The following is a 27992-nucleotide window of genomic DNA, read 5'->3' on the forward strand; positions in this document are numbered from 1 at the left end:
GTCGGTCAGATGTTTAGTGGAATCCCCTAAACGATTTGTAGCCTCAATGACTAATTACTCCCTTATTCTATGAGTAATCATAACTGTTTACGGGGAGTCATCAGGGAGCCCACATGGTGTTCAATATGTAGCAATGCTGCTTCTGGTATGCACATTGGCAATACCACCCATCCACCTGAAAATCAGCGGTCTTTATGGCAAGCAGCTTGCTGTCAGTGTGCATAAAAAAATCGTAGGACACAACAGGCAAGACATTTTATTACATATTTTGCATTATCCCATTTATTATCTGCACATGAAGCAAGACACAGGGCAGACTGTGAGAGTGTTGTGTACATTACCGGAATGAATTTCGATTTTTTTCCCAAGAACAAAAACAAAGCGATAAACACCCATAATTAGCATGACCAGAAGTCATTACTTTGAGGTACTGTCAAGAGGAGAGAAGAGATATGTCTCATTAAGCAGAGCAGACACTCAATGTCAAGTCTTTGGATCCATTAAAGCATATAGCGAGGATGACATTTACATCTTTCAAGTAGAACTTGAAGAGCCGGTCATCCCACTCATTGTGTTTTTATCTGTTCTTTATACATTGCAAGAGCCAAAATTACGATGTCACAACAATGACATCAAAATGACGGCACCATGTAGTTAGAGATCACCTGCTTGTGATGCCAAGCTCTATATACACATACAGTATAGCACCCATAGAAAAAAAATCAAACTATAAAATAGTATAAAAAGCTGCAAAACAGAACATGCCCTCCGCAAAAAACAATGTCACCATAATTTTGTGCATATTATCTTGACTAGAATGGTGAAACAACTCACAAAAACATGAGACATTCACAAGACACATAGACTAAAAAAAAAGGAAGGAAAGCGCCAAAACATGAGTTGGGCCAAAAAAAAATTTAAATAAAAAAGAATTAATCACTAACGCAATATAAATGGAACTTGGACGATACCCGCCAACCTACAAATCACACAACTCATTGCATCTTCCAACAAATGTACGTCCTCTCAAAGTCCAATGACAACAATGCAAAATGGCTGCCAGAAATACCATAGCACATGCTGCCACTTTGTAGATGTATACGCACAAAGAAATCAACTGTTTAGCTCATCAGCAGCATCCTCATTAGAGGTTCAACAAGGGTATACATATACATATCTGTGCCATCCTATCCTGTGAGAGCCCCATCATAACATTGATAACTACAAGTTCTTCGAAGAATACACACCAAACGCTTACTATTCACTTGGAAAATTACTCTCAATCATATTAAAAAAAAACTGTTTCAGCCATAGTCATTCAATATGCCACTTTACTTTCTGACCTCTAGTAATTCTCAAATACTCCACTGCAATCCTCTACCATGAGAAGAGAGAGCTGGGCTAGCAGAATTTCAGCATTTCCACACCATCCTCACCAGCAGTTAGCAAATGCATTTGTCAACAGACCTATATGAAAGATCTGCATGTCTTACCATTATGCACTGTGTGACAAAAAAGCCTCTTGGAAAGTGTAACCCAAGTCCAAAACAGCTCAGCATCTTTAAATGATTGCACAAGACATTCAAGAGACCTCAACATGATTGATTTCCATCCCAACTAAGTACACAGCAGCAACAACGTAAGTCAGAAATCCTAACCTAACAGCAAGCTAAGGCTTGCAATAATACTGTGCTGGGCACTGAAAGACCTGTAATTGCTACTAAATTCCAATTAGCTTTCCAAGCATCAGGAACATTATGCAGTTGCACCATACTGGCTGAAAGTGCCCACCTGTACAGCAGTTGGCTCTTTCTGATGTAAACCAAGGCAAAGAAAACCGAACACAATAACAATGCCTCCATCGAGGCAGCATTAGCAGCAAAACTTGTCCGAGTGCAATTGCACTTGGCGTGTGCCTGTGTACTCAGACTAAAGGCTTAAAGGGACACTGAGGAGAAATTGGAGTTGGCTTGTATCGACAGAATACCAGCTCCTGATTACAAAAACGCCACTCATAGTGACAACAAAGCTCTTGTAACGTAGAAAAGAGCAAAAACCAAAATACAGGTATCGCCGCCACAGGCTGTTACGTCTCGCCTTCGTCCTGGGGAAGACAACGACATGGCAGCAGCGAAACGCCGACAAACCCCGAGACGTGCGTTGGGTGAGCGCCTGGATTGCCACGGAAGCCGCGTCCGTCTGCCCGGTTGAGCGAGCGTTTCCCCTACACCGAGTGTGAACGCGCGTTTGTAATGCGTGGGAACGCCGCTCATGGACATTCCGGCGTCTGCGCTACGGTGATGGCATCGTTCCCCCCTCTCCCAGCGCGTGACGGCGGTGTGATCCCTCGGGAGTGAGTGAGTGCGTGTGTGTCTGTGATTGGTGCCAGTGAGAACTTCCTTCCCCTGCAGGCCCGGCCCCCATCTAGGGACCCGAGGGAAGGGAACTCTTTAAAACCCCGGCAGCGGCACGGCCAGGGGGCTTCTTGTCATCGAATGGTCTCCTGATGAGCTGTCGTCATGCAGCGTTCATGCAGCTCACTTGTAAATATGTAAATTCCTGTATAAAGTCCTCTCTCATTGTCTTTTTCCAGCAGCCTCGTCTCAGACGTCCCTCATTCCCTCTCCGGCACACGACCATGCTACCTCGTCTGTAACAAACTGGTGGCAGCAGTGGGGTTGCTGCTACCTCGTCCGTAACAAGGCCAAACTCGCAAGTACAAGCATGATGACGTCATAAGACAAAACAGTGTTGCTAGAACCAATGCTTCTAGCAAGACTAGAACACGAGAAGTAACGAATCACTGAGGTGCAGCCAATGCATGCGCAAATTTCCTTGACATCGCCAGATGGCGCCACGTACCCGGCAGCTACGCGCGCGCCTGCAGCATCGGGACCAATCAGCACCTGATCACCGGAAGTAGGCGGGCTACCGGTATTCTGCTAACGGTAACAAGGTACACAGTATGCTACAGGTGTCTATTTGCTAGAACTTAGTTGACGACTTCGAGAACGGGTTCCATCGTAACACTGGCAAAACTCCGGTGCAAACATAAACGAAGCAACGGTAGCGACGGCCGCAATAGCCGATAGATGCCTTCAACGTGCAGCCGGCGGTAGCTTTCTTTTCGGCTGCTGCTGGGCCGCACTGCTGGCCGCCAGAAATCACGGAGTCTGTGTTACGTCATGTGCACGTCATGTTTCTCATCACTTAGTCCTGTGTCATCAAAAGAGAATCCCAAGTTTGAATTGGAGCAGCGGGAAAAACTTTTTCAACTTCGAATCCAAATTTCTTAGAAATAAATGCATCTTTCGCTGCCGGCCAAGTGGCAACAAAGCCATGAAATGCCGAACTATTGGATTTTACTTTTAAAAAAAATATTAATAGAGCTCTCCTCACTGTCCCTTTAATACGTCAGACACTGCCATCAATGCAGGCTGTACCAAACATATAAGCTCGGCAGGAACCGCAAAGGATGCGTCACCGGTGCCTTGCGGTCAGTGAAGCAGAACACAGAGGCCTCAGACCCTTCTATTCTCTGAAAGATAACTCAATCATCGCCATTACTCTACTGCTAATGCCCAATTTAAAAGATACATAAATAGTAGCCACTGTTTATATTTACGTTCAAATATACTACACTCGCTGGCAACGAGTCTACAAATTTGAGTCCCTACAGGAGTTCAGCACTTCCTGGTAGTCACGTTCGAGAACTCGGTCTAGCAGGAGGAAGTCGATCTGCCGATCATCCAGAGTGCCGCCTGTGCCCGTGCTCAAGAGGCTGTCAGTGTCCGAGCCTTCCTCGACGGTCTGCAGCCGCTGGGAAGCACCGTCCAGTGTGAGCCTTCGTGCTGCCTTGGCTAGCGATGCCTCAATGTCCAAGGCGACCATCGGCGAAAGGTCTTCCAAGGTGGCCAGGGGAACATTGGCAGCAGCACTGTGGGCGTGGGTAAAAATCAAGCAGTTTGGCCATTGGTAACAGATTACTCTGTTTCTCTAAGACAAGCAAAATGACTCTAACAGGGATACTGAAGCAAAATCTGAAAAATTGAACAAAAACGCTGAAAACAGATTCTCGGAATGTGATTACACCGAAACCTAAGTGTTACTTTGCATATTTTCCATTGGATAATTTTATTTTCGATCTCTTATGAGGGTGCGCCAAGCCCTCCCGGCTGCTGCGAGGTGAACAGCGTGACGTCATGACACCCTCCTCTGACAGGCAACTGGTCGCGTCACTCGAAGCACGATGTCACACTACAGTTTGGGTAGACCGAGCGATAAGGCGCCCAACCTCTGACGCTGCCAACGCAAAACTGGCAAAACACGCGAGTAGCAATGGCAATCGTGCTCCTGCGGGAACAGTGAGCATGCGGGTGTTATGACGTCTAGTCGCAGCTTCCACAGGCGGCCGCCAGGTGCAACGATACGGCAATAAATAGCGAGAAAAAAACGTGTTATCTGCCTTTTTTCGCTGAAATGCTTATCGCATTTATCAATTTTAGCAGTCAAGCTCTTGTTTATATGTAAACGAGCAGCTCCAAAAGTTTGGTTCAATATCCCTTTAAAGACAATGGACTGTTGAAAATTCAAACTCAAAGGGGACTGCATACATGTTCAAACTAAGCAGAACCATTTTAATACACTTGATGTTGGCAGGGCCACAGTACCAGTTCGACAGAACCGTCTTTTGTAATTAAAGTAGCCAGTTGAGGAGATAAATGTTAATCATCAAATTATGAAAATCTCGCTCCTTTTTAGCCACACACCAAAGCAGGGAACGTCTCAACAATAGACTGCAAAGGAAATATATTGTGTTTTCACTGCAATGCAGCCAACAAAATATCTATATAATTGTTTACTGTCTTCTACCGGGAGACCTTGAGAAATGTTAGATGTATATACTACATTCATTTACTAATTAATGTGCTTTGTTTCACTGCTAAATTTATCAAAATTTTGGGAGTGCATTGCTCACGCAGAGCACATAATTATCAAAAATCTACACTTTGACAATCAAAATAGCAGGTGCCTTCATAATGTCAATAAGTCCATTGTGTGATTAGTGTGAATACGGTAGTGATAGCCATGCTACCAACTGCACAATGAAGGATCGTTTTCTGAACAACATAAGCTCAAGATCACCCACCAAAAGGCATATAATGTTGTCCTGAAGACAAAGCTGAAAACAAAAACAAAAAAGGAACTCGCACACCTTTTTCCTGCCCCTAAAAAGCCACTGGCCATACGCCAAGGGCTAAGCCAATAGCAGGTCGTTAAGAATGTCGCACATAGCCCTTACTGCAAGGCAGCTCTCTGCAGCCCATGCATTCTCTCAAAGTGTGGCCGGAAAACACAGAATACACTGCACTACATGAATGCTGTCTGCCTTAATGGATGTAGAACTGTAAGCTCCCAAGTTGGTGCCGTATCAATGCCTACCACACCCCACTTCCCAAGACGACTCTCAAAGCTGATCCCACAACATCTGAAACACACCACCATATAGTATACTGGGCTACTCACCTGCCAAACTACGCTTTGACAGGTTTTCAAGCTACCAAACAGTCCCTTTGCTATTGCTTGCTTTGACGGCCCTACATCACCTATCTTAGACGATGGCATGGACGTTTTTAACTGCTGCCAGTTTTTTCTGTTCACAGGCACTGTTCCCAACCAGGTGAGGTAGCAATGGCCATGGGCTCAGTATCTACACATAGCTCCACCCAGTTTCAAAATGCAAAGCCGCAATTAGTACAATAAATGTTGCAAGTTATTCCTTTCCTGGGCAGGCCTTGCATGACATGGGTGCTAGTTTAATTTCTAGAAAGTACCCTGTTGCAATAAGTTTGAAGCCAGACTAGTTTAATTATTTGGGTTCCAGAAAGCAGGCAACCACAAGGATATATACATGTGGGGAAGGCAGAATTCGCCCACTAGAACAGTGCATTATGAAACTGAGGTTCACCCACATCCCGAGTTTACCTAAAGATATATTAATCTGCAGTGTTTCCTTGCTCATTACTATATCTCGTGATAGTGAGATTTCTTACTCTACGCCGTTGCTGGGAGCTGCCATGGTCAGATCGAGCACGATGTCCTCACTGCCATTGCACTGGCCAGTGTCCGGGAACATCTGGTCTATCACTGAAGCTACTAGCTGCTTCAACGTTGGCACAGCAGAGGCTTGCGGAGGTATCGCAGTCCTCCGCTGCGGTACTTGTGCTGGCTTGGGTGGAAACACCCGGTCAACGAGCGATGAAACAAGTCCTCTATGCTGACTGGCCGCCGTAGGTGACGCACACGCGTTGGGGGACTGGTGATGGCCTTCCTGCAAAAGGCACAAAGTGAGTGGGTCAAGATGGTGAGGTCGACTGGGCTGCCGCGACTGTGGTGCGAAGCATGAAACCTCCTGAATCACAACAGCGTAAAATGACGCAGTGAATACAGCCAGAAGAGCTGCTTCCAACTAGCACACCATGTTTGCCGGCTGTCAAGACAGAACACCCTTTACCTATATTTGTAGTTCAAAGCTGGAGTATTTTTTGGTTGGTTGGTTTATGGGGTTTAACGTCCCAAAGCGACTCAGGCTATGAGAGACGCCGCAGTGGAGGGCTCCGGAATTTTCGACCACCTGGGGTTCTTTAACGTGCACTGACATCGCACAGTACACGGGCCTCTAGAATTTCTCCTCCAAAGAAATTCAACCGCCGCGGCCGGGATCGAACCCACGTCTTTCGGGTCAGCAGCCGAGCACCATAACCACTGGGCCACCGCGGCGCTCAGTTCAAACTCGTATGATGTTTGTGATGATGTTGAAAGAATTATGAACTCCGTAACAGCCAACTAGAGAGTAGTAAATGGTGGCAGGGTTTAGTTTCAGAGATGCGGAAACGAAAGTATACTTGACGCTATATCGCAGTTTGCTCGTGACAACAGCCTTCAGTAGCAATATCAGGGTATCTGACCCTTTCTAGTTTAAAAATGCTTTGTTTTCCGCAAAAATTGCATCCTTGCCATTACTACAACATGATAATCAATCATTGCAGGTAAACTTCAATTTGTCCTCGGTGTTCCTTAGACGGTTTCTCGGCAGCCATTAATGCCAGTAAATCGTGTCTTCTAACAAGTATAATAAATTACAGAGCTCTAACTTTGATGAGACAGCCTCACTGATTATCAAAGCATGTCCACTTGCAAGGCAATTATATGCCTAGTTAAGCTATAAAGTAGACTGCTGACTGGGTGAGAGAAATATGGAAGAGAGACAATAAGCACTCAAGCTGAATTCACAAGACACTGAACTAATGTGAATATAAGGACACTAATGTGAATTTCATTTGTGGCTGTGATGTCAGTGCACGTTAAAGAACCCCAGGTGGTCGAAATTTCCGGAGCCCTTCACTACGGCGTCCCTCATAGCCTCAGTCGCTTTGGGACGTTACACTCCATAAAACCAAACCAAACCTAATTGTGTCAATAAGCTAGATAAGACACTACCACATGATATGACCATGCATCAGATGTTTCAAATATTCATAAAGAACACAAATAAAGAAAATCGATCATGATGCCACTCGTGCTTCCATAACTACTCCATAACCATACTCCATAACTTCCATAACCACTTTCGTCTTGTTGACCCGTGAATGATGGCACAACCAGCAGCCTGTGATGCGAGCCAGGGCAGCATAACCAAGTCAAGCCATACGGCTTCTATTGCGATAAAGACAATACAAGACTTGTACCCCCATCACTGTCAACACGGTCCCCTTGATGAAGCCACCGGTTACACTGAAGAAGAGGAAATGTGAACAGTCTAACTCAAGGCACTTTTCTCCCAGCAAAAGAATAAGCCTAAACACACATAAAATATAATGACTATGATCTAGCAATGTTGACCTCTATTTGAAAACAGAAAACATGCAAAATACTGATAAAGCACTGAATTGTTCTTGTCTTTTAACTCATTTGCAGTCATAAGTTGGGTCCCAAAAGACATTAGAGAACAAGTAAGCTGGCCTTCCCCCACCAAGCCCTTTCATACCCATTCAGAGTGAAATTAGCAACTCTTTCTTTTTGCTTTTCTAGCTGGGCATGTGTTCTTACCTCTTGAAGGCTTTCCCAATGCCTATTTTTCAGAGCTTTGATTCGGTTAATCCCTACCGGAAAGCACTGATGCAGCCTGCAGGGCTCAACCAACATGAGTGATAACAGAGGTAAATCACAAAACACAGTGGGTTCATCTGATTACTGCCAAGAAGCCAAAGGTGAAAGCAGAGAAAGTGCTCCACCATAAGACATGTAGGAATACCCTGACCTAAACCCTAGAGAACGCTTTGTGCACTTCATATATGCAGAGTCAGATCACCACTGAGGGACCAAAAAAAAGGTTAAAACACAAATGAGAAAAGAAAAAAACAAAAGGTTCACTAAGCTTTTTGTACACAGATACAGTGCTTCTTTACAATGCCTGTAGTTTGCAAAACAGTTCCTGGCCATCATGGCCATGAAGTGGAAAAACTACCATGACTTCAAGAGGTTAGGAATACTAGAAGGTCACCCTTTTGCTTTCTTCGTAAAAATAAAAAGTGCATGCAGTCTTCCTATAGTCATCACAGTTGCATGCAATTATAATCACATGACACCTGTTGTTCATGCAAGAGTGACTGGCATGACTGAGAGTTTGCTAACGTTTCTTCGTTTTTTTTTTTACTACAAAAGCTATGGAGCACAACCAACTTGGGTAACAATGCCTTCTGTAGCTTATTCAGAGACATAAGCAAAAACAAACTGCTTTGCTATGTCTACAGTGTTCAGAGACGTTCACAATTAATTTAATATAAATGTCTGAGAGAGGTGTGCTGGAATGTTTTAGACAGCTTGTTAAAATGAAACAGATGCTTGAGTGATGTTTATTCAATAGGTTTGGTTTTATAAGGCTTAACGTCCCAAAGTGACCAAAGCTATGAGGGACGCCGTAGTGGAGACTGGATAATTTTGACCACCTGGGGTTCTTTAGCATGCACTGAAATCACACAGCAAATTTTCAGCAAGGCAGAAATTTGGGCGAGTTGGCAAGTTACTCTTTCATCTTTCCCGTTCTTGTTGCGCTCTGAACAAAATCGTGAACACAAAGCAAATGGGTCTCTAGCAATTCACCATAGTCGAAATGTAACCGCCACAGCCAATATCGTATATCGGCGTTTTTCAGGCCAGCACCCAAGCACCATAATCACTTAGCCACTGTGGCAGTCCATTCAACAGGAGTTTCACTATATAGCAAGTAACAGTATACAATAGCATATCAGCAGAATGCACAACGATCACCCACAGTCAAGAAGGAACAGAAGTTGTGGGATACGCAGAACTTACCTCAGAGAAGGCTCTCCTGATGCCTGCTGGATGCCTCTGAACAGGTTTCCGAGGTTCAGGCAACCTACGATAGGTCTCTTCACTACAGATGTCCTCGTATATCTTAAGCATCTGCAACAGCAACCAAAAACAAACTGCACAGTTCTTACGTGCAATCAATGTAACGAGGACAGAACAAAGGCTAGGCACTAACCACGCAGTTAATGAATCTTAATTCGCCTGTACTACATTCTATATGCAAAGGCGCTACTTTAAGTGAAGATGCAGTTTTGGAGAGATAGAAAAGGTCAGAAACGAAAACACGGCTGTTGCCATCACCTGGTGGATTTCACAAGTTAACTGTGGTGCAATGGCACAGTTTTTTGGTGCAGATCTTGGAGGCTATGCTACACTGCCATTCACATCAAAGTGGCGATCGCAGAGTCCTTTTCAAAGTGGATGTTACGAGTCAGAATCGAGTGGCAGGAGTGACAGCTACCCTTCTGCGCTCGCACCTTAGAGCAGTGGCGCACCACTGACCTGACATGTCCTACCTTAGCTGCCGCTCTCGCGCACGGCGAGAACGAGGGAGTATAAAAGCGACGGCAGGCTGCAAAGAGCTTTGCTAATGACCGAGTTATATCGAGAGGGATCTAGCGGCCCTGGGGAGGCCAGCTCCCACTCTCATCATTATCATCATCAGCCTGACTACGCCCACTTCAGGGCAAAGGCCTCTCCCACGCCTCTCCAATTAACCCTGTCCTTCGCCAGCTGCGGCCCCCGTATCCCCGCACACTTCTCACTCTCATCCGCCCACCTAACTTTCTGCCGCCCCTGCTATAGGCTTGCCTTCTCTTGGAATCCACTCCGTTACCCTTAAAGGCCTACTTGACCGAAAGTTTACTTGGCTAATTTTGCGGTGGATAAAGTGTGCATGTTATGAACAATATTTATATCTAATATCAGGGCTGTGAAGCGTCTAGAATTTTAGCTAGAAGCGTTCAAAAACCTCTGTAGCAGACGACGCAGTCCCCTAGTGGTGTGCTGGGCAACTAAAAAAACCTGACTGGAAATGACGCACAATTGAGACACCGGCATCGCCGCCTCGCCAGTTTCAGGCGTTCAGAAGTGAGTGCGCACTCCTTGTAAGCTCTTCTTCTGGCGCGTTTCTGGCTGTTTTCACCACGAAGCTCGATGGTCTCCGAGAAAAATAAACTGCTAGCATCATGTTGAAGTGCGTGGCCGCGGAAAGGAATACGAGGAATGCGGAAAGCACCATGTATACCTCTCGGCCACTGCCCTTCACCCCCGATCTCGAAAGCTGGTGTCAGCTGTCTGGCGCTCAGGTTTTAACGTACATTCCCCTCTCTTCTTCAAAAAAGATAATGGTGGGTGACTGACGCTTCTGCCTCACGCTAACCCCTTTTGTGGGTTGGGCTTTGTCAATAGACCTGTCCCGGTCTACATCATGCATCAGAGCACGTACGTGTTTCTGGCCCGATCGGCAAAGCATGCCACGAACCGAGTGGGTAATAATTCGTAGAAGAAAGGATTCGAGGCGTGTCTAATCGGGAGAATAAAGAGGACGGGGGACCGCTTGTCACGACCTAGCTTAGCCGGTTCAGAAGCTAAAGTGGACGGTTTTGCTCATCGAGCAGCGCCCTTTTGACATGTAACAAGTGAAGGCGTGCTAGTTGGTGGTTGACAATGGAGTGCATATTGCAACCGCTCAAAACGACGAGGGACGAAGAGAGGAAAGCACAGAACAAGACGAGGATCCGTATCATGTCCTGTGCTTTCCTCTCATCGTCCCTCGTCGTTTTGCGCGGTTGCAATGCACTCCATTGCCCTTTTGACGACATGTTGTTTACACCAGGTAGAAGTCTAAGGGGAGGTCTGCTTCGTCTGAAAAGGAATCAACATATGCACGCGTTTACTGCACATACAGCTCTGCCCAATGTGCAATAATGCCGTCGTGCGCCGAGTGTATCCGCTGCCTCGAAGATTCGCAGGCCGGGCTGAGAATCCTGGAAGGCCGCATGAGCGTTACTGAAAACGTATAATTTCTTACTGCCTCACGCCGTTCATACTTGAGGTCGATTACAGGAAGCTTCAGCGTTACCATTCGAAGCTCGTCTCAAAGACCTCAGATAACTGAACGCATGTTATTTGAATGATAATATTTTCAAAGAAAGACAGCACGTAATTTTGATTATATGTTCTGCATTATTACTCAGTCGGTACAGACACACTGCCTACGGTAATTTGCACGGTGGGTGTAAATAGTCGACTGGGGTCCGGCAACCACACGTCGTTCTGCCCAGCTGTGTGGTTTGAAAAGATTAGAAAAACTTTTCCGTCCCTGCAGTACACTGGCTGTAAGTGATTCTAGGTAAATACAGTAATGAACGCAGCGCATGAGTTTTTGTTTATTTGAATCGGCATGTATTTCGCATGTATTTCATGACTAGCCCGACTGAGGCGCGCAAAGATGAACCAGCCCACCATCGGCACCGCATTGATGCCACGGTCTTCGAAGAGAAAAATATATATTTATTTTGCAACACAAATTTTTCTTCTGCCATATTCTTTCGCTTAACGCAGCGCTTGATTCTCTTGAGCTCCCTCTTTAGACATTGAGCTGTTTTTATTGATTTACCTCGCGTTCACAGCACCTGTTCCAAATTTCTATGCGCAGGCAGGAATATCTTTCGACGGGGGAGAAACATTAGAAGGAAAAGGAGAAAGCAGGTCATTTTTTTTATCAAGACAACAACCATATTGCACACACAGCAGAGCGCACATGTGCTGTTGGCACGCGCGTGCCCGCTCAAAAAAGCCGACTTGATAATACAAGCACTTCTACTTGGCCTCCATTTGAATATGCTTCCTTTCTCCGCTATGTCTGAACTTTGCGCAAGCTGTAATCGAATATTGCCAGGCAAACAACGCTCACTAGCATTGCGGCGCGATCATCTTCGCTGAGGTTGAGCGAGGAGTTTTCTAGTCTACTACAGCAAATAAAACACGTTTAAAACTTTTTCTAGGGTCTTTCATCCGTTTTAAGATATGTGTTTTCACATATAACCAGTATTTATCGCACAAAGTGCTGCATGCGCTACCGGTACCAGCGCTTTGCTCGGGCCGCAACGAGCAGACGCTCCGAACCTGTCAGGTCTCCAGTCTCAAACATGCGTCACTTCTGGCGGGCGGCAATGGCGCCCATTTTTCCTGTTTCGGTACTGAAAACTCCGATTTTTGTGTGCCTTTGGCACCGTAACTGCTTGAAACTGAAGCGTAATGTTTTGTGGGTAGCATAATACGGGGGTGTACTATGGAAAAACAACCTTTTTACGGTTTGAAAAATTTCGGTCAAGTAGGCCTTTAAGGACCAGTGGTCATATTACCTTCACATTACATGTCCTGCCCAAGCCAATTTATTCCTCTTGATTTCGACAAGAATGTCATTAACCCACGTTTGTTCCCTCCCCTACTCCGCCCTCTTCCGATCTCTTAACGTTACAACTATCATTTTTCTTTCCATAGCTCGCTGTGTTGTCCTTAGCTTAGGCTGAACCCTCTTTGTTAGCCTCCACGTTTCTGCCGCTCTAGCAGGAGTTAATCGTTAAACCTCGGTGGCAGCTTTGTTGAGTGCAGTCGTAGCAACTGTACAGTGCTACAAGCAGTTGAATGTTGCATGCTTGCATCTTCTTTCTGCCTAGCTAAATCGGATAATTCGAAAACACATCTCATTTAAACATTTTACTCAATTCAACGGGCTTTGAATGAGGTTCCACTGTATTCTCCTTTCTAGGCCCGAAGGCATGCTGCAATATATGTTCTTCACTAGGCAATAGTGGATTTGTACTGCTACAATGCATACCATAATAACGGGCTTCAGATTAATTTCAACCTTCCTCATGTTCTTTAAAAGGCCCAATTCTCTGAACAAGGGTGCTTTTCAGTTTCTCCAAAACGTGGCTGCTGGAGCTGATGGTTGGAACTGCTCCACCTACGCACCACATCTGCTAATACAAATGTATATACTTATCTATACATACTTATTAGTTATATATATATATATATATATATATATTCACATAGTTATCTATTTTTTATTTATTAATAACTCAACTTCCGCCACTGGGGTATTACAATGACAGCAAGCGGTGCCGAGGCAAAAGACTGTTGTGCAGAACGAACATGAAATGAGAGCCAAGTGTTCTAGCACGGCGGTCATGCGATTGCGAAGCGTGGTGCTTTTAGCAGACAAAAATGTGCGTCGGCAAGTGCTGAAAATCTCCCATATACAGCTTTAAACGTTATCATATACAGCTCTTAAAGGTTGCGTAGGCAAGATCACCGCTGGTCCTTAAAGGTAATGGAGTGTATTCCAAAGGAAAGCAAACATAGTAGGAGGCGGCAGAAAGTTAGCTGGGCGGATGAGATTAATAAGTTTGCGGGGATACGGTGGGCGCAGCTGGCAAAAGACAGGGTTAATTGGAGAGACAAGGGAGAGGCCTTTGCCCTGCAATGGGCGTAGTCAGGCTGGTGATGATGATGATGATGACAGCTCTTGGTGTCGCACCCTTCCTCACCTCGGAGCTGGAGAGGCTGGAAGACTTGACCAGCCGGGGCGGGAAGCCGTCGCCAGCGTGGGCGAAGCCGTCGTCGGAGCTGAGCAGGCTGCTGCCCCCACTGCTGCTGCTGGTCATGAGCATGCGGCTCTGGTGCATCTGGTCACTGATCTGCTCCAGGTTGTGCAGGGCCTCAGTGTAGGAGAACTTGACCCGCATCACGTCCTCCTCCATGTGGAACACCCGCTTCTTCTGCTCCTGTGCACAGCACAGAGAGAGAGAGGTGGAGCAGCACGATGCCCCCGGGGCAGGGTCGGCACAACGCGAGTCACGGGCAGGCCCCGAAACTGTTCTAAGGGCACAATGCTCAGAGGTGGTTTGGTTTGGTTTGGCTTGGCTTATGGGGGTTTAACGTCCCAGACCGACTCAGGCTGAGAGGGACGCCGTAGAGAAGGGCTCCGGAAATTTCGATCACCTGGGCTTCTTTTGATATCGCACAGTACACAGGCCTCTAGAATTCCACCTCCATCAAAATTCAGCCGCCGCGGCCGAGATCGGACCCCTCAGAGGTAGCACGTCAAATATTTTTCTGGGGCCGAAATTAACCCTTTACAATGTGCAGGCTATGTACGTGTCTCGCATGCATACAAACGGCAAAACTACACTCAGAATATCTCTAGGAATTGAATGAAGTCGCTTTCAAGCTGTTTCTACTACTTGTTCTAAACAAAAAAAGAGGGGTACACAGATGTACCAACGACTCTGCAATAAGACCTCAAATGTGGCACATGCCCTTACCACCGCGGCGGCACTTGCGAAAAAAGGCCTGTGGCGCCAATACCTGTTGTTTTTTGTTTTTTTTGCTCTTTCCAGCTTATAGCCCCGCCGCGGTGGCTCAGTGGTTAAGGTGCTCGGCTGCTGGCCCAAAAGACGCGGGTTCGATCCCGGCTCCGGCAGCTGAATTTCGATGGAGGCGAAATTCTAGAGGCCCATGTACTGTACGATGTCAGTGCACGTTAAAGAATCCCAGGTGGTCGAAATTTCCGGAGCCCTTCACTACAGCGTCCCTCGTAGCCTGAGTCGCTTTGGGACATTAAAGCCCAATAAACCAATAAACCAAACTTTCCAGCTTATAAAACAAAGCAGCTTCTGTGTCAGTAGGATACAGTAATCTGTCAACAGAGGCCAACCTCAGTTTTTCCTCAGTGCTCCTTTTACAGAGCATGAAATTTTCCACAGCCTCCACAGCTTACGTCAGCCTGGCTGAAGAAGTGGATCACGTGACTTCCAACTATGCATCACACATTTCAAGAGCAAACTGCTTGTCATGTGTAATCAAAGCAGCAATGCATGCGTTCTCACGTGAACTTGATGTAACGAACAAAGAGGTGTACTAACTATCCTTAACAAGACAATTTTGTTGCTTGTTCATTAAAAAAGACAATAAAGACTAATCTATGAATCGTAATACTGCTTCAAAAGTTTGATGTTAATTACCACCTCTAAGCCATTTTCAGTGACATACATAGTTCTTTTTTCTCCTACCAGCATATTTGAATGGGGAATTCGTATTTTTCGCCACCCCAAAAAAGTTGCCAACTGCTTCACGCCGAGAAGCACAGTCGACTATTTGAGCAGGGTGACACAGCGACTTGTTTTTCATGACAGAAAGAATACTTGAAGAGGGACAGAGGTTTGTGTGAAAAAAGTGTTGCAATGATCTTTTAGAGGAAATAATAACCATGCTGACCTGAGGCACAATGAGTAAAAAACTGCATCTGTTAACTAATACCACATGAACTACTAGACATCAAGGCACTAGTTTGCATGACAGCTGGCTTGGACTGCTGGTATCCCAAGACGTACTAGTCTCTATTTCTGAATATTTTATTATGAACTAAAGATTAGATGGAAGGTCGCACAGTGACCAGTGGAGTGGGCTCTACAACATAATATACATAAAAAAGTGAAAGTCACTAGTGCATACCGTAAAACATACCACAGACGTTGTTACCACAGTTTACCAGAACAGTGGCCAAACAAATATATCTTTGTGGCAGGCATGTCCGTGCGTAGAAACTACTATTTTCTAAACAATGTACAAATGAATGTGTGCAAAGGTGTAAGAGGCTCAGTACGGGTTGTCCACAGCTTTCATTCAATGTGTGTGCCCAGAACTGCACACACAATAAATAAATGCACATACAAAAACAAGCCACACCTTCAATTTTCCAAACTACCACATCAACACAAATTCAAGTACCACGCAATTCAAAGCAATGCCTTTTTACAAAGCCACTGGTGGCTACTTAAAAAAAAAAAAGAAACTGAAGTCCTAAATCTAGGCATTCAATATAATGTTGTAGTAGTAGTTTATTTCATACAAGAAGTTAAGACGGCATTTCAGGCAAAGAGAAGAAAGAACAGGTGGGCAGATTTGATGAGAGAACCTCAAGCAGCAAAAGAAAAAGTACAAACATCACTGGTAAAATGGCAAAGTGAATTGCTACCACTTTGTACGGCAACTGACTAAATGTGTTATAAGGTTTCGGCGGAAGAGAAAAGGTCTTGCTTTAATCAATAGAATCATTAGATGCCATATCATAGACTAAATAAAGAATCTCAGCTTTAAATCAGCACAGAAAACTTAGTAAAAAATAGTAAAGCAATGGTATGCACTGAAACTCTGGTACTGCTTAAGTATTCTAGCAGGGTGCATAACGCATAAATTTTTTTTAATGTAAAAAGAGTTCATTATATTATAATAGCAATTATGCCTATTTCAGAGCGCCTTCTGATGTAAAACCAAAAAAAATAGGTTTACCTTAAAAAGCACCTTCGCATCACTGAACATCACAGAGGTAAAGCACGAACTCTCACAGTACGGCACAATCTGTCACAGTACAACACGAACTGTTACAGTACAGCACGAACTGTTACAGTACAGCACGATCTGTCACAGTACAGCACGAACTGTTACAGCACGAACTGTTACAGCACGGCACGAACTGTTACAGTACAGCACTGTGCATCAGTGCTAGTGTACACATGCATGCAAAAAAGGACATATAAGCCTGTACACATTAGCAGAAGAGTTATGCAACACTCCTGAGAGCATGCACCAAGACAAGAGCATAGTTACACCATTCAAAACAAGACTACTATCTTGCAGCAGGCACATTTGTTTATATTTTCACAAATCTGGCATCACTTGATAGCTGTGTGTTATCATTCATCCCTGTTTCGAGCACTTCAATTCATAGAACTGACTGCCTACTGATGAAAGAGTTTTTCCTGAAAAAGATTTACGGTATTTCTAAAGCAGCAGTACAGGCAGAAAATTAGGCCCTAAAATAAAGCTGTTGGTCCCTCTAGAACAGCTCAAAGCTTGAATTTGCTTTAATAGAGCACTAATAATGTTAAAGTCAAGTTGCATCAATAAAAAAGAATGTGCGAGAAACTAATCTCCCACACAAACTTTTCGTTCCAGCAGGAGTTAATTTCGCTCCTGTTGTCAGGTTTAAATTTTCTTTCTAAATAGCCTGGCTTCATTTTGCACGGTGCAAAATGGGGCAAGTGTTTTTAAACAGAGTATTCCACTTTTATTTTCCCCAACAACGAACTTAAAAGTGGCTATAGAACCCAGTAAAATGCACAATTGTTTCACAGCCCATTGCAACACTGCTGCTTCAGATGCCCATGGTGTCTGGACCTCAGTTTAGCACTAATTTTGCAATTAGATTTACGCAGAGAAACCGTAACATAACACAAGAATGGCAATGTTAAAGGATTGGCTCCTATCAAATCATAATATCAAGCTGCCACGTTCACCTTCATATGGCGACGGCAAGAGCACTGTGCTAGAGAGCCTAAAACTGTAGGGTCTGATAACAAACCACTGAGGCTGTATTATGACGGAGGCAAAATGCAAGAACACTTGCGCACCGAGATTCTGGTGTATATTCAAGGTCCTCTCATGACTAGGAATTGATCCAGTACCGTATTTTCTGGTGTATCAGACGCGGCTTTTTTTTCAAAAATCGTGCAGGTGCGTCCTATACAAGGGTTCGTCTTATACGCGAATTTTTCGTTTTTTGCGAGTTCAGAAATTGCCCAGGTTCATGGTCAAGCTTTTTTCACCGAAAAAAATATCACTACCAACAATGCGGTTGTAACACGGTTAATACTCAATACGGAGACCACTGTGCACAACGTTTTAGGTGAACTTTATCATGAAACAGCGGGGATGACGACTTCCGGGATCGCAAACGCGCGGCCGTTTCGGAGGCCCTGAGCAAAAGTAATGTGAAAAGCCAAAAGATGGCGATAATCGTGCTTCTCGCCTTCTCGCCATTGCCAAGACAAGCCGGTGTTTTTTTTTTAGTCACCCTTTGCAACTTTGCTCCGCGTACATAGTACGTACTACGTAGTGCATGTTTCAGCTGCAAACTTTTTTGATAGAGCATCTGAAGATGAAGACTTCGAAGTTTTTAAGTAGAAATAAAATGGGAGAGTTCTTTCGTTTTTTCGTTCTCTTTTGCTAAAACGTGGGCGGGTATGGCGTGAGCGTTGCCTTTTTCGATCACTTAGCGTTGCTTAAGAATTTATCACAGGTACGGTGCATTTCACGATGGTCGCGAAAGCGTGTTTAATTATGCCTCACTAGCCTAACTGGGTAAACTGGGATGCGTCTTATACACGGGTGCGTCTTATGTACCAACATTTTCAATGACAGCCTGCCTATATGGCGGGTGCGTCTTATACACCGGAAAATACAGTATATCAATTATATTATACTGAGCTGTTATGAAACAAAGAGAAGGTGACAGAAGTGAGCATTAGAAAATGTAGCTGTTCAAACAAAACTCGGCCACCTGGTCACTCTGCCTTCATGGTGGCCAGACGTTCAACCTGCCACTGGCTGCCACGAGAACTGCTTGTCTTGCAAGAGCTAATACATAAAGTGCACCTCTCTGACTCGTGTTCCTAGAATCCCGCATCCAATAGCTTGTTTACTTGCTTAGACAGCTTTTTTTTTTTTTTTCAAACGTGGCGGTCCTTGCCCACCGCCCATCTAATCTTCCATTCCCTTCCTGCTGCACATACAGGAATGAAATGCCAACAAAATACTATCGTGAATATTAATTCTGATGCAATGCAAGTTTAGAACTGGGCATTCATTAGTCACAATCATGATTAGGGTTGAAGTCAAGCCAACTGTGACTGCTCAACTTTAGATACTACTTTCGATCGTTATCTTCCCTTGTGTCGATTAATACCTTGGCACACAGTTGAGACATACTGCTGGGTCATAAAAGCTTTGCACTTGCACACATGCGTAAGAATATCTTCAGTACACATCAGCAAAGTCCCAGGCATGAAACCATACTGCGACACACGTACAGCATATAACAGCCTTCTCATCCAGCAAACACAGGTATGGGGTACCTTCAGGCATCGCAGACAATGACCGGAGCCATGTCAACCAAAATAAGGACTGCTGACGACAAAAGTAATAAAACATGCTCAACTAACCCAAAGGCCACAGTTAGAAAGACATGTGCATGCAAGAATAGCATTCCAATTATACAATGGCATTCCAGTTATACCAAGTCCGAGGCGCGCGACACTGCAACAGAAAAACTCAAATATCATGAGCCCCAGTAAAAAACAACAGCACAAAAATAAAAGAAAGTAATTTCTGGCACCAAGACAACAAAGCCACATTCAATGGTTACAGCTAAACTTACCTCGAGGGCTTCATTTAGCTGGGCCTTCATCTCAAAGTACGGCCTGAAAGTAAGCAAGCACAAACATTCTGAAACCTGCAATTCATTCTGTGGCTTATTTCTTTGTTGAACTTCACCCATCAGCTTTTGTCTGACTGGAAAGACAAATTACTCTTGCCAAGTTAATAGAACTTGATTTCCCGTTCCCAGCTTCTTGAAGTATCCAGTTAACTGCATCGCGATATCTATACTAGCTGCTGTTCCTGGTTACCACATATCGAGTACGGAATCCTGATGTCATCATTTGAAGAACGCCTGCTCCATATTTTTGCAATGCACTGAAATGTAATGTTTAGAACATTTATGAAAACTGGAAAGTGTTTTATTGTTCCACTGCAAACAGGTTGCTCAAACCAACTATGTCAGAGATTGGTGTGCCTTCCTAGCAACTTAACTCTGCTAGCAGACAAGGTCATAGACACCAAGGACTAGTAAAATTAAATAAATATATTTCAAGAGACAAAAACAGAGCCAGGAATTGAACATTGATTGAATCTGACGATCTGTAACACTAAGCAGGAAAGGTTAAAGTGTAATGGCCAATAGAACACAAAACATAATTTTGGCCCTCGGTTTCATGTTATAGAACTTATTGCATGTTGAAAAACATAACAGATATCAAACTCCACGCATACAACATAGTAGTTCAATGACAGCCATATTCAACCAATCTCTCGCCTGTGATTGGTAGTGCTGAGAAAAGTAATAAAACTGACAACGTACGACTGACTTTGTGCAGAATTACTGTTACGCGAATATGCTTCTTCCACAACTTACAGGACTAGTGCAAAAAAATTGTAGATAGACCGTAACTTATGCAGCCAGTTCATTTTGAACGCCTTAAGAGGCATAGGCACAATCGGCAAACATATAGATACTTTTAGTGCAGTTTTAGACAGTATTAGAAATAATTTTTTTTAGTTTTCATATTACCAATTTCAAAGGAATGCTAGTTATAAAATAAAGAAAATCGAGGCTCTAAATTGTAATTCTGGTTCAACCAAACACTACCATGTACGTCTTCATTTTTCATGCAACAGATTACATCTAACACAGTTATAATGGAGGGCACTTGAAACTTCTTGGTGTATTTGCACAAGAAAACGACAGTTGAACCCCAGCTAGGCTTTTTTGTGAATGAAATGGCAAATCTTATCGCCATCCAAAAAAGCAAATCCTGTAAACCAAGTAACTCTCAAGTTTCCAAGCAATGGAAGCAATTTTGTATGTGAGACATACAAGCACTATGCAATTTTCGGGAAGATGTTATGATATCACAAGGTAAGGTCATGTTGCACATATGTGTTAAAAAACAGAACTATACGGAACATGTTTGAGTACTATTCTCTCCCACAGTGGAACAAGTGCCGGCAGATTTGAAGCCAGCGATAACCTCAGACTCAACTCTTTACCATTCTCTCAATCTAATAACATCAGATTGTACACCTGGTTAGAAACTACTGCCTATTGCAACTACTACTACAATTTGTTTTAACACCTAAACTTGGGAGTTGCTTCGAGGAGAAACTTTACCATACAAGAATGCTATAAGTGCTCATTCTTCGCGCAATGTCTGGTCAGTGCCCCAAAATTCCTACTCAGTTGTGCAATTATAGTGAGTAGGCCAAACCAAAATAAAAAAAACGGGAGTGTAATGAAAAGAAAAGAAAAAAAAACATGCCTCAGTCTCGAGAACATAAGAGGGTCAGGAGGGAGTGTATACTAACTAAAGGAATAAATTAATCGAAAGCAACGGCCTAGGATGCATAATGCTCGACACAACCAGCCCAGTGGGACTCATGTAGTTAAGTAGTACTAGTAGCAGTAAGAGGAACTGAAGCAAAAAAATATGTAAGGCTGGGGTACTCACAGCAACTGAAGCTCATGCTGGTTTGCTAAATTGTTAAGTTGTAGCAAGCTTCTGCGTGCTGACAGACTAAGGAGTTGCAGGGGAGAGGGCGGGGAGGGGTGGGGGGAAACAAAAATAACAGTTGCCAAAATATAACTCACTTTAATGTCAGTTATCTCCATTTTCTTATATATGAATATAATTACTTTTCGTCCCATGTGTATTAGGAAACTAAACAAGTTTTAGAATTATGAGCTTGAAGGGATCAAATGTGTTACACTTGCTGGTAAAGCACGCAAAGTATTTTTGTGCAAGCATTTAAAATGGTGACAAAATCAACAAATAAAGCCGCAACTGCGTCCAGGCTTCTCCACAGTGCACAGCATCAGGTAGAGGGCCCCATGACGATGTCATCTACAGTGGCCATACATTTTCGATGCAGAAACGCTTGCTCAAAGGATGAAAACCAATTCCAGAAAGAGCAAAAGCCACAAAGCGTTGTTTGGCATCATCTGACAACACATGGCACGATGTGGGAGGAAATCCGAAATCTCAGCAACAATGACATCATCACCGAGCCTCTCCACATTCCCCCAACATGGGGAGGAAAAGCCTGAAGAGTCTCATGGCTTTCAGTGGCAATTACATCACAATTTTATATGCTCATGTAAGAAAAACGGCATGCTTTACCTACAAGTATGACACATTCGAATCCTTGACTCTCATCAAATTCTCAAAAAACATTTCAGCTTCCCTTTAAGAAAGACCAGCTGAAATATATGTATGCACAAAATCTAGATGAAGACATCTGATTTGCTTTATATAAGCCCAACCCAATATATCTTCATTACCAAGAGATCTTCCTTATGCATCAGTAAAAAAAAAAACAGCAATCTTAACAAACCGGCAAACAGTAGTAACTCGCATGATGAAACCTCGACTATTCCGTAAATTATCAGGCACTGTAACATCAAAACACAAGCAAAATTAATTTCTACAGTTGTCATTACTAAGTTTTATATTAAAGGGACACTAAGGGTAAAACAATTGATTTCCACATTCTAATGACAATGAGGCCAGTTTCACTGAAAACCAAGCTTTTATAAACAAAATAAAACACGGATAATTTTGCCACGCATAGGCCATTTTCGCAAATAAACTGCAATGATGCCAGGTACTTTGTTGTTTGTGGTTCTCCGTGACTAAACGTCCCCTCACTTTTTAAGCCACGCAGCCACGGAGTCAACAGTTTTGTTGATACCATGAGTTTGAATCAAGTGACTGGAAAGCATATTCTATTTTCAACCCAAGCTTCTTTGCAAGAACACACCGCTCACAGCTAAATAAACATCAACAGACCCAGAGAACAAAAACGAACAAACAACAACTTATTAAGAATAAGGCAGTAGACGCCCCCTAGTTTTAGCTCTTTCAATTCAAGTGGCCATTTTATGCAAAATGATCTTTCCATGTCAATAGCATCATGTGTACTGAAAAGGCATTGAATAATTAGAATAAATTAGGGTTCTCTTTGAGTTTGCATTATCATGAACTGACTACACTAGACAGAGTGTTGGATCACAATGAGCTAAAATGTCTTGTGTAGGAGGCTTTCATGGCACACATGGTGATGCATATGTAGCAGGGTTCCTGGTACTCTGGTGACAGTAATACCTATTCTCCAGTAGACGTACACTAAAGGCCTCTACTGGTTGAAGCTTCAGTGTGTGTGTGTCTGACTGTTAGGAAAGGTAGAAAAGAAGCTGGAAACAATGTGCAACCAAATTTAAGAAAGAAAAAATGTGCTTGGAATGGGGCTGTCTCATTACACTGCAAGGATGGGAATAACCTACACAAAAGAAAACAAAATACAGCAATAATGCTGCAGGCATGATGCTAACAAAAAAAAGGAAAGAAACAATTAAGAGGAAAAGAACGTGAGAGCACATCAGGACTGATTTTCACCGGCCACGGGCTACGCAATGAGGCGAAAACCTGGCGTAGTGTTGCTAACACAACAAAAGACATGTCACCTGGCCTTGACGATGGACTTCTTGAGTGCCTGGTGCAAGTCCAGCACTGTCTGCTGCTGGCCCCTGCAGGCGTGCCAGAGCCGCCCCTGCTCCGCCCGGCTCAGCACCCGTTCGCGCTCGGCCTCGTTCACCTGCAACCGCCACCACCCCAGTCAAGACCAGTTGCGCAGAGTCAACTGCAGAACAATGGCCTCTCCCCAGTGGAAGCCCAACTGGCAAGCCCAGCCAGAGACGATGGTCTCTGTTGCTCAACAATAAAGCTTTTGTTCCACAAGTTGCCAGAAGGCTGCTTGATGTGAGGGATCATGAGAGGGAAGTAACTAGATGGATAAGAATGGGGTGGAGCGCATATGGCAGGTTCTCTCGGACCATGAATGGCAGTTTACCAATATCCCTCAAGAGAAAAGTATACAACAGGTGTATCTTACCGGTACTCCCCTATGGGGCAGAAACGTGGAGGCTAACAAAGAGGGTTCAGCTTAAGCTAAGGACAACGCAGCGAGCTATGGAAATAAAAATGATAGGTGTAACGTTAAGAGATCGGAAGAAGCAGCGGAGTGGGTGAGGGAACAAACGCGGGTTAATGACATCCTAGTAGAAATCAAGAGTAAAAAATGAGCTTGGGCACGGCATGTACTGCGAAGGCAAGATAACCGCTGGTCCTTAAGGGTAACGGAGTGGATTCCAAGAGAAGGCAAACATAGTAGGGGGCGGCAGAAAGTTAGGTGGGCGGATGAGATTAAGAAGATTGCGCGGATATGGTGGCCGCAGCTGGCAAAGGACAGGGTTAATTGGAGAGACATTGGAGAGGTCTTTGCCCTGCAGTGTGCGTAGTCAGGCTGAAGATGATGATGAGCCAGCTCAACAGCCAAATCAAATACCAGCCACTCAAACTGCACGAGCAAAAAGCAAAAAAGGGCAAAAATGCTGAAGGAGCACTGACCCGTACAGTGGCCTGGTTGAGCATTTCCTGAAAGACGGGGTCCAGGGATCCCTGGGCCCCCTGTCGCCGCAGGCCTTCTTCCGCCAGTGCCACCATCTGACGGGCCGTGCCATGGGACAGGGTTGCCCGCTCGTGCCGAAGAGAGGCCTTGCGGGCAGCATCTTCAAGCTGTGCAACAGTGCGTCCCTCAACCTCAGCAAAGGCAACCGTGCGAGGACACAAATACATTTGCGACCCTTCCTTGAAAACTGGTTATGAGGAAGGGACTGGTACAGGAACTGTCTCACTCTTGGTGGACACCTCAACTCTGCTGTGAGAAAAAACGGCATGAAAGAAGAGAGAAAGAGGTGTGCTGAAGTGGAGAGCTCTAGTTTAATTTCAACCACCTCAGTTCTTTAACATACACTGACATTACACTGCACATGGGCCTTTCTGAATTCCGCCTCAACTGAAATGAAGCTGCCATGGTCGGAATTTCCTTCTGTGCACTCATGCTCTGCAGCTAAGAATCATAGCCATTGGGCCACCACACATGAGTAGACATTTCCTAAGCACAATAGCACACACTTCACTATGACCAGTACAAAACACTAGCTTATAATTTTTTTATTTCAATTATTACCAGTGCCATGAATGCACTTTTTTTTATCGCTAATCTTCATTAACAATTCTGTGCTATTTCACTCAGATTTGTCAACAAGGCTAACAAAAAGTCCACTATTGGGTCAGTATTTTAAACACTGCGCCACAGACAACTGCAAGCAAAAAAAAAAAAAAACAAGTACTAGAGGTTCCCAACTGAGACGTCTCAAACAGGCTGGTTTTGCAGACCCTAGTATGTAACAGACACCTCAAGCAACTGACAACTGCCCCTCTATGACAACGAAGCAGCAGGTAAATATGCTGTAAACTATAGCTGAGAATGTTTATTTCATCAATAGGCTGACACACACTTGTATGGCCACACACTTCCACCATGTGTTCAACAATGCAAGCGCACACTGCATTTTCAGATACTAGGATAAGCTTCCGTTCAGATAAGATAAACAATCACTGATCATCATTATCAAGATCAACATGTTTACACAAATTAAAGCAGAACACATCATTGCCACGTTACGAATGTGCTCTGTCACCAGACATGCTTTTCTCAGACTGCACCTTACCAAAGCTGGCACGTGTGCTCACTATTTTGGTTTGGCTTGGTTTGCTTTCGATTATGGGGGTTTAACGTCCCAAAGCGATTCAGGCTATGAGGGACGCCATAGTGAAGGGCTCCGGAAATTTCAACCACCTGGGGTTCTTTAACGTGCTCTGACATCGCACAGTACACGGGCCGCTAGCATTTCACCTATATCGAAATGCGACTGACGTGGACGCAATCGAACCTGCTTCTTTCAGGTAAGAAGCCGAGCGCCATAACCACTGAGTCATCATGACTATTTAGGCTCCAGTTGTAAAAATAATGCAATGGTGCAAAGTGGACACTTCCTGTGTGTACACTTTTTCAGCAATAATGCTCAATACCCTATTGTACTACGTTTTGATATTACAGGCATGTAATGCATGGTAAGACAAATGAATTCGAAAGCGCAGTGATTCTGTATGTGAATTCAACCCACAAAAGGAGATTCTGCACAGCACATTTTTCAAGCACAATGGACAACACATAACTATTACAGCTCGGTTTATGCACCACAGCTCATAAATTTTGAATGGAGAGACCCACAGGCCAATGTTCCGCGGCACTAATGTCAATCCGGGCCATACACTAAAGTATTCATGTTTGCGGGCAGTGGTTCACAAGAGCCAAGACCTGGCTCACTTTATAAGGCAGCTATAGTCTTTAATCCATGTTCTCAAATCCAATTATAGACATTCTGGGCAAAACAGCCAAACTGAAAAGGCTCAAGCTAAGCCACAGCCACGTTTCACACTTTCAATCATCTGTATACTGGCAGCAGCATTTCTTAACACAAAAGTAAAAAAAAAAAAAGGAAATGAGATCTGGAAAAAAAAATACACTTACTGCAAGCCCAATGGTTTATTACACATCTGACAGTTTTTCTACACTATGCCAGGGCTAGCTGTTACAAAAAGTTTTCTGCTTTACACGAGCAAGGAGACTACTAAATGTATGTCAAAACTTTGATTTCACACGAATGACCCATGACAATTAAGTGCATTTAATGATCCACTCACACTTTTAAAATCTCTCAAGTAATTATGCAAAACATGAGCGGCACACAAGCAGCTTTTAAAAAAAGTTAAAGACTTGCACATTGGTAGAAGTTTCTTATCACCCAGCTTTTTTTCGAAGAGCAACATTTAGTACAAGAAACACTTCTCTCAAGATGACATGAACCTCTAACCTTGCTTACACCAAAACAGCTGAACATACCTTCAGCCCAATGAAGAGCTCAGTACCGGCTTTACTCGACTAATTCTTCACTTTTAAGAATTTTTCCGAAAGCAGGTCATTTCATCCGATTCTACTGAAGCACTCAGCAACCTCACCTCTTTCACTTTCATCCTAGCCTCGTAATAAGGCCTTGCTTTTTCCACGTGACTCCCAAGCTTTTTGGCAAGTTGATTAATCTTTTGAGATGACTCCGAGAGAAGCAGGCGAAAGTTGGACCGTGCTTCCTGAAATAGGAAGGTGGATAGGTGAGATGCTCTGCGGAACACGAACAGCAGATACGCACTCGGAAATGCACATAAATGTAGTACGTGTTACCGTCAGACTACAGCGTGAATTATCCAAGTAAAGTGCAAGTCGCACATGCACTTGTGGACAGTCGGATCGAGTCACGCACATGCGACGGCAGCTGCCAGATTCAAAACTTCGCTTAAGCATTCACGGGCAGCGAGCGATAAACTACCGCGAAGCATACTTACATCGAGCTCAATTTCCAGCTTGTTTATGAGCTCCGTCGCCGTGTTCAGACGCTCCAGTTCAAACTGAAACGAAAGTGAGTGCTCCGCTCAACACATGGACGCTGCTATCCGAGACTGGCAATGAGCATATCAGTGACAACAGTACGAATTGCACGCACCTGAACGCGTTGATCCAGGGGTTCACGATCTTCATGATCACTGCTGTCTGGCAAAGATCCATCGTCCGAGAACGCGGTGGACATATCGATTTTTTGGGCTTGTCCCTCCGCACGAGTTTAGCCACGATCAAGCACGACACACGAGCACTTTTTCTCACCGAAAAGCACGCAGGGTAGCGTCGGAAACGCCGACTCTGTCCACGCCTTCATATCCGCATCATTTTTCTTGCGTTACTTTGAGATTTTCGCCCACGGCACCGACTCACTGAAGCCATCTCGGTTACCCGTTATCCAGCAGCCAGCACTTACCTTTAAAAATGGCCGATACGTTAAACCTCTCTAGAGCAACCACAGCCAGAAGGCCAGAAGCAAGAGATGAAAAATGCTCAGA

The 27992-nt window shown here is 44.2% G+C and overlaps 1 protein-coding gene across 3 annotated transcripts; it reads right to left on the reverse strand.

Annotated features, from left to right (window-relative positions):
- Positions 1-238: 238 nt before the first annotated feature.
- Positions 239-27979, reverse strand: LOC149339042 (uncharacterized). 3 transcript variants are annotated; one of them, XM_089547865.1, is made up of 11 exons: positions 27602-27975; positions 27444-27506; positions 27063-27191; positions 24546-24713; positions 23603-23733; positions 21591-21656; positions 19682-19724; positions 13953-14189; positions 9376-9486; positions 6054-6331; positions 239-3937 (listed from the first exon to the last, which is right to left on the reverse strand). In XM_089547865.1, the coding sequence occupies exons 1-11, from the start codon at positions 27683-27685 to the stop codon at positions 3658-3660; spliced, it is 1590 nt and encodes a 529-aa protein (XP_089403991.1). In that variant the 5' UTR covers positions 27686-27975; the 3' UTR covers positions 239-3657. The 3 variants fall into 3 exon arrangements, with proteins under 3 accessions (XP_089403991.1, XP_089403993.1, XP_089403992.1); XM_089547867.1 differs by lacking the exon at positions 24546-24713 and having other exon boundaries at positions 27602-27979; XM_089547866.1 differs by lacking the exon at positions 21591-21656 and having other exon boundaries at positions 27602-27978.
- Positions 27980-27992: the final 13 nt, after the last annotated feature.

Source organism: Amblyomma mixtum, chromosome 6 (assembly GCF_055824585.1).
Source record: "Amblyomma mixtum isolate Tamu chromosome 6, ASM5582458v1, whole genome shotgun sequence".
NCBI classification, from domain to species: Eukaryota; Metazoa; Arthropoda; class Arachnida; order Ixodida; family Ixodidae; genus Amblyomma; species Amblyomma mixtum.

Excerpts from the sequence above, each read along its gene's own strand:
- LOC149339042 (XM_089547865.1), bottom strand. The coding sequence starts at position 27,685 with ATGTCCACCGCGTTCTCGGACGATGGATCTTTGCCAGACAGCAGTGAT. Across the intron at positions 27,507-27,601 it reads CCCTGGATCAACGCGTTCAG|TTTGAACTGGAGCGTCTGAA; the intron begins GTGCGTGCAATT and ends CTTTCGTTTCAG. Across the intron at positions 9,487-13,952 it reads CCAGCCTCTCCAGCTCCGAG|ATGCTTAAGATATACGAGGA; the intron begins GTGAGGAAGGGT and ends TTGCTGTTGCAG.